The 7574-nt window shown below is 41.5% G+C and overlaps 1 protein-coding gene across 1 annotated transcript; it reads left to right on the forward strand.

Annotated features, from left to right (window-relative positions):
• Window positions 1-784: 784 nt before the first annotated feature.
• On the forward strand, window positions 785-7315 carry LOC139421573 (ubiquitin-conjugating enzyme E2 S-like). The gene is made up of 4 exons (XM_071172603.1): window positions 785-1266; window positions 2620-2767; window positions 4786-4976; window positions 5156-7315. The coding sequence occupies exons 1-4, from the start codon at window positions 1264-1266 to the stop codon at window positions 5501-5503; spliced, it is 690 nt and encodes a 229-aa protein (XP_071028704.1). The 5' UTR covers window positions 785-1263; the 3' UTR covers window positions 5504-7315.
• Window positions 7316-7574: the final 259 nt, after the last annotated feature.

A 7574-nucleotide genomic window follows, 5' to 3' on the forward strand; every position in this document is an offset into this window, starting at 1 on the left:
TAGGTGGGGGTAAAGAGAATAGGCAACAGGCTAGATAATATCAGGAGCATATGTGGTGATTGTGAAAGTGTGTGACGTCAGTATGCATATGTGAGTGTGCATAGTCACTGCAGGTAGTCAGGGTTGCCATTTCTCAATATTGTTTAGAAGTCTTATTTATTTTATCTAGGCAAGTCAGTTAAGAACAATTTCTTATTTACAATGAGGGCCTAGCCTCCCAAACCCTAACCCAGACAACACCGCCCTACGGGACTCACAATCACAGCCAGTTGTGATACAGCCTGGAAACGAACCAGGCTCTGTAGTGACACTTCTAGTACTGAGACGCAGTGCCTTAGACCGCTGCACCACTCAGAAACTTATTTGGTTTGGGGGTAGAAGCTGTTCAGAGTCCTGTTGGTTCCAGACTTGGTACATTGATTTGATTGGTACCACTTGCGGCAGCAAAGAGAACAGCCTTTGATAATTTGTTGAGCCTTCCTCCGACACTGCCGTCTATAGGTATATTGTATGGTAGAGTTAGGTTCACTGGGATTAGGTTATATTGAAGTTTAGAAAAACGTTTATATTGTGTGCGGCTGTCTGTCAAGATGAAGGCCTACCCTCTGGGTAGGTATGAGTTTTTCAAACGCACCTATGGCTTGGAAGCATTTTTGACATTCTCGACTTTGGATGGTTGGTGGAAATGTCAAGTATGATGACGACGGCGCACCTACGATATGTGATTGGTCTTGTTGGTTACGTTGTTTGTACACGTGTTGTATGGCTAAAATACCGATTGGTCAAGACAACACAATTTCATTTGGGAGACGTAGTCGTGTTCCGTGTCAACGAAAATAGTAGCTGGCTAGCTACTCTAGCACTTGGCCACCACATAACTTTGGCTAAAAACACTTTCTTCCAGTAGCTCGCTTCCCTTCACTGTATACGTTGTTTACACCAAAAAGCAGACTGGTTTTAGCAGAATAACGAATTGGGGTTTACGTGCTATCAGTGTGTCTGAACTTTTGAGAAGAATTTCAGCTAGCAAGCTGCAGCTGGCTAACGCGTTAGCATAACTTGATCGCTTGCTTGGCATTCGAGATCTAAATAGTCGGCGATAACTGCATTTATTCATTTATTTGAGGTGTCGTGGACCACTTTCTCATCGATCAAGCATAAGCTGCAACTATTTATTAGTTGCTAGCTACCGTTGCTATTTAGACGAGGATCACAGAGTTAGCTAGCCCCAGTCACCTGAATACTAATATTTTTTCTGAAGACATGGTAAGTTAAACTTTTCTACCAACACTTTCATAAATGGATACAATTATTGGTTATTTAGCTAGCTAACAAAGCAAGTCAAATTGTTTGCCAGCTGTTTAGCTAACGTTAACTAGCTAACTACAGTAACGTTACTTAGTCGAGACCTAACTTAGCTAACTAGTTAAGTTGGGTAGCTAACGTTAGTTGGTTATTTGCTTGCTATAGTTAACTAACTGATGTTCGCTGATATAACGTTGGCTACGATTTTCTTTTGCAGGCCAGTTCAGTGTTGACACTTCTCCCGAACACAATTTAAATGGAAAACTGTCCAACATAAAGATGAATCACTAACTAACTTCTACACGATTGTCAGCAAATTAACTATCATAACGTTAGCACACCCCAAAGTTGGCGTATGTAGCTACCTATGCAAGTTAGCTAGCTACCTAATGATGATTTGGCTGGCTAGCTACCTAATGTTAGCTTGCTAGTTGGATATCTTATTTCCTCTCTTTTAGCGAAATTGATGAGTTGTAATAAGAACTACATCAATATGTTACACGATTGGGCGATTTAATGGTAACGTTACATTAGCTATTTGACAATGATGTGAACTAGTCAGTAATTTTAGCCAGCAATGCTACCATTAGCTAGCTTTCGGCTAACTGTTAATTCGCTAGCTAGCTACAACCTAGCTTTATTTGGCAGACAGAATGGCTAACTTGATGTCCGTTTTGAATGGCTAGAAAATGCTTATACAATATCTTAACTTTGACCGGTTTGTACATTTATCAATGAAGTAAACTGCCAGACATTGGCTGAAATCGCAGTTGTCAGTTGTGACACACAGCTTATCCACTGCACTCTCATGATATTAACGTACCACCTGGCCTGTACTGTATTCGACTCAACTCCACGATTTACGATGGAGTTGAGCAGCGACTAGTGTGGGCAAACTGGAATTCCTTAGTCCCATACAATTCCGTTTTTAGCAAAAACTTCTGATTATAGCATCCAAAGAATAGCCCGCAATTACACAGAAATGAAATCAGTAGTTTTTTATTCAAATTGATTTTGTGACTAAGGAGCTCCAGTCTGTTTACACTAATCGCAGCTCATCTCCATCATATATCGTGGAGTTGAGTTTAATCGGCTACAGGCCTAAGGCTTATCAGACAGTAGATGCTACATTGATTCTGAGCAACCATTTTGGTGACAGCTTTACTGAAATTGGCCCTTACTGAGATTTTCCTGTTATTAATGTGTTTGTGATCATGGGATGTGTGGTTTCCATATCTATAGTATTTACCATATTTGCACCTTTCTGTTGGTAGTGGGACAGAATAGTAATGTATGTGTGTGCCCCATTTATAGAACTCCAATGTAGAGAACTTGCCGCCCCAGGTTCTGCGTCTGGTGTACAAAGAGGTGTCTGCACTAGCTGCAGATCCCCCTGAGGGCATCAAGATCTACCCCAGCGAAGAAGACATCACAGAACTCCATACAGCCATTGAGGGACCAGGTAACGCATACCTCTGTCATGGGAAATGTTTTGTCTGCCTAGGGAAGCTGTAATGTAGAACATGCTGGGGTTGACATTAAGCTATCAAAGGTGCTTGTCCATCGGGCAAGTACAGGCAAAGGTCATAGTCACTTGCCCAAAAAACGAAAATGGTCTTTTACACATACAAATGTAAAACATTTGAACATTGTTTGAATGAGTCAGCACACTTATGACACTTCAAACCCGTTTTTTCATACGTTTCATGCTAATTCTGTAAAGAAGTTCTCTTAAGGCGTCAGCATGCTTCAGTTCAGCTGGCGATTAGCCGAAGTCAGCTAGGCGAACCAGACGAGTGTGCTCGCATATTCCCTTAAAAGACCTTCGCTTGGAAAAACAAGTAAAAAGCATAAATAGTATTGTTTGTCCATTTTTAAACGCCATAGCCAGTATACACTTCCTCAACATAGGCAGAATTAATCTAAGATAACTCAAGAAATCTGTCAATAGTTTTGATGTTTTTGACAAGGATGTTTGCAGTATTTCGCAATTAAACATTTTCATGAAAATTAGTCTCTTGTTGAATGACAACCGACTTCATTGAAGAATCCCTACTGTTGGCCAATCACTGACAAAGGGGTGTAGACTTCGGATACGGACTCTGGCTACCAACTTTGGCTTGCCGCAAGAAAAAATGTACGCCCAAACAACAACACAAAAATTACTGAAGTCCAAAATTAACAAAAACAGTGCAAAATATTGTCTTAATATATGCACAAACTCTTCCGAACTGTTTTGGCTGGGAAGCATGCAGACGCCTTTACTCTGACAGACTTCTGATGAAAAGGGTTAAAGTGTGTGTTAAAGTATGAAGTAATGATCACACATGTAAAATACTCCATAGAGGCATGAAATTTAAGTCTCCGGTACTTTTGTGTACTTTTTAGACAATAGTTCTGAAAGTAAAGCTCAGCAGCCAAAAGTGGTACTTGGAAATTGCATACTATCGCTCTGCTGAGTCTATCTTGTTGGCTGTCACTCAAATGGTGAGGAGCTGAAGCACATTTGCTGAAACTAATTGCTATGGGCGGGCCCAGGGGCTGGCCCATGTAGGGGAAATGGTGCAGCACAGCTTCCAGAAAAGTCGCTTTCAAACTCTAGATTTTGTGGCTAATTCAGGTTAGACCTCAACTATGCTGAGATTACACACTGGCTAGCTAACACACTTCTAGAGGCAGTTGGCACAAAGGCCTAAACATTTTATTTAGTTGTCCAATCTTCACTGTCTGAACTGGAAAACACTTAGGCCTACTTGAGTTGCAAGGTCATTTGTTAAATTATGGACTCCTACCGCCATTTGAGCACTGACATTTGCTACCGAAACAGGTGCGTCTTTCTCACTAATTTCACTGCACGTTTAGCCTACTACTGTTTTAACAGGGTGTAATGAGCTTATTATTGACTATTTGCCTTCATCAAAACAATGTTTTTGTTACATATGTCCATCCGTAACCTATTCTAAATGACAGACTAGCAGTTCGCTAAATGGACCAGATGCATAATTTTTTTTCAAATCTGCAGCTCGTAGTTGGAACACATTTCCCTACTTTAATCAACCAGTCCATTTTGAATTTGTGATAAAGCTGTCGTGATTTGGCAAGGAGTGTAGCTTGTCTACAGTTTTGTTTGTGTATGCCATCTGTTAGATGCATTTTTATAGGCAGTAATTTCTATAGTTTTAATGGGAGCTTGGGTGCGCAACTCGTTTGTGTAGAGGGAGCGTTCGGATCTGAATGGAGTGAGACGAGTAACGGAGGTGAAAGAGAATGTAGGGAGAACTGTGTGATCACTTGGCTTGATTTATTTTTTTATTGAGTCACTTATGCACATGAACAAATTGAACTCAAGTCGACGTGAATGAACGCTAGTCTTCAGGACAAACGGCAGATTCCACCTTATCGACTGTTCAGTTTACCTGCCCTGGACAACCAGTAATGTCAACCCCTGCTTGACGTGGTTTATTTATTGTGCTTCAATAGAAGGAACCCCGTTTGCCGGGGGTGTTTTCCGGATGCGCCTGGTCCTGGGGAAGGACTTCCCTGCTGCACCACCGAAAGGCTACTTCCTAACCAAGATCTTCCACCCTAATGTGGGCCACAAGGGAGAGATCTGTGTCAACGTCCTGAAGAGGGACTGGAGGGCAGAGCTAGGACTCAGACATGTATTACTGGTAAGAAACATTTAAGCATCTCTATAGGTGCTTCTTTTAATAATCCAAAATAGCAATGGGTGAAAGAAAATATTGTATCTGGTGAATTTTCTATTCTCAACATTTTGTTTAGTAGTTCAAGGAAAACCTTGAAATATACCCTGATGAGCCACTGGTGTTCATTCTCTCTCTCCCCTCAGACTATCAAGTGCCTTATGATCCATCCCAACCCTGAGTCGGCTCTCAACGAGGAGGCGGGGCGTCTGCTCCTGGAGGACTATACAGAGTATGCGTCCCGTGCTCGCCTCCTGACTGAGATCCATGCCATGGGGGGGCACGGGGGGACGTCGGGGGTGCCCCAGGACCCCGCCGATGGCCCCCAGCCCAAAAAACACGCAGGGGACCCTACCAAGAGGGCGATGGGGCCAGTGGTTGCCCCCTCTGCTGCTCTGGGTAACGGAGCCAATGGAAGCAGTACTACCTCCAGCAGTAGTAATGTTGTAGGGAAGAAGAAAACTGATAAAAAGCGAGCGTTGAGGCGACTCTAATGCTGTTTGGAGTCTTCTCTCTCTGTGTGTGTGTGTGTGTGTGTGTGTGTGTGTGTATACTGAATATTGCCCCCCTCTCCCAGACTCTTTCTATCCCCCTGACTCTACTGTCCCTTTTGTACTCATTGCATCTTGTATCCCTGTTCATTCCTTGTTGCCATATATTCTCCCAATCCCCTGTGGATAAATCCATATACATTCAATGACTTTTTGACAGCACCCCTTTTTGATTTGAAGGAAACCTTCCATCCATATTTGTCTGTTGTCGAAGTGGTCAGAAAGTGACTTTTTGGACCTCCATGTCAAAACACAAAAGATCAAGGTGATCAAAGTTGACCCCTTTTGCGAACCACACAATGATTTAGTCATTTCTTGGTTGAGTGGGGTATGCAAAATGAGGCAACTTTGAGCACCTTGATCTCCTGAATGTTTATGGCATTTAGGTCCAAAAAGTCACTACTTTCTGACCACTTCTTCCATGGTAAAACATGTCTGGAAAGTTGTTTAAAACAAAAGGGATGTTGTGAAAAAGTGACTGAATTCAAATGGGTTCACCACTGTGTGTTAGTTCTCTCCATGGTTCCTCGCTGTCATGAGAAAGGTTTATTGTGTTTCATACACAGCACTAGTGATTGTGTGTGTCATATAGTAGCTACCCAGCTCAAGGCTGTTCGAGCTTCAGTCTGACTCATCTCCCCTATCTGAAATTAGGCTTCTTTCTGTTCAGTGTTCACTAAACAAAATGTCTTGGATATTTTTCAGAAACAGAAAATGCCTCTTTCTTTCCCCACTCCCTTCTTGACATGGCTCCTGTTGCTGAAATGGTACTGTGTACTGCCCAGCTAGCCTCGTGTTGGGAAACTGGTGAGATGTTTTGTCATGTCTGAGTTGAGTTACCTTATACGAGATCAGGTTGTCGGAAGGGAGTAAGGGTAGAGGACTTATTAGAAGATTATGCAATGTTTTTTATTCATAGAGTGAAACACAACATGATGAGATGGTCATTCATTGGGTAGTCAAATGAGGAAGCAGCAATGAGCAGTTTTCCTAGAAAATGTTTGTCTAGTCGTGGTCGAAATGAGATGGACACGAAGGGAGCAACATTTGGTCTGATTATTACTTTAAAAAATGATTTCACCTCTATTTTTTTTGTTTATCCTCATGTATGACTATTCTGTTTTTGCGTTTTTACAAAATTGTCATTGATTATTTAATTGTCCAGTATTTGCCAGAGTAGTTTTAAAGTGACATGCCTATATTCAGATGTCTTGGTGCGCGTATGAAGTAGGTTATTGTCCATACAGGATTAGGTTAGGGTGCAGGATTGTGCATATCATTGATTATTCATTATATCCCATATATAATTATGGATATTTTATTTATATGGTCATAGCGGCACATCTGGTCTTTAGTACTGATGTACCAATAGTGTAATAGTGTACATTGTAAAATGTTTTTCATTTGATTTGTATGGATCAAATACCTGCTCCGGTCATATGCACTATCCAGCTCCTATCCTGTTCAGAATTGGGAAAAAACAATGTATTTGTCAATAGGGAAGCCTCAACAGATTTAATAGAAAGGAACTCCCCAGTCGATATGCTCCTCTGGCTGGGTTTCCTGGGCATGTTTTCTCCCTCCGATCTAAATTCATGTTGGCGCCTACATTTCCCAGGGAAACAATCAACAGTTGTCTTTTACTTCGGTGGGAAAAGGTGCCTGGGAAACAGTCATTGAGCGAAACTTAATGGGTGGGTATTTTTGTGTCCATTTTAAGTTATTTAAATTAATAAATTAGAAAATTTGGGAAAATGTATCATTTAGTTATTTCTTCAGTGTTGGTAAGATATTGAACATATTATGGTGTGAATACAGATTTTTAGAGAGCCCCCAATGTAGGTTGTTTATCTGGGGCATATTTCATAGTAAAAACAGGATTCATTTAATCTGTAAAGGTCTGAGTACACGGGATGGGTGAAAAAGCAACAGGGGAGACGAGTCGAAGGAGGGAGCCACTACACTCTTGAGCTCCACCCATTGTCATGAATTCCATACACACATGTTTAGTCTA

Source organism: Oncorhynchus clarkii, chromosome 2 (genome assembly GCF_045791955.1).
Source record: "Oncorhynchus clarkii lewisi isolate Uvic-CL-2024 chromosome 2, UVic_Ocla_1.0, whole genome shotgun sequence".
Lineage (NCBI taxonomy): Eukaryota > Metazoa > Chordata > Actinopteri > Salmoniformes > Salmonidae > Oncorhynchus > Oncorhynchus clarkii.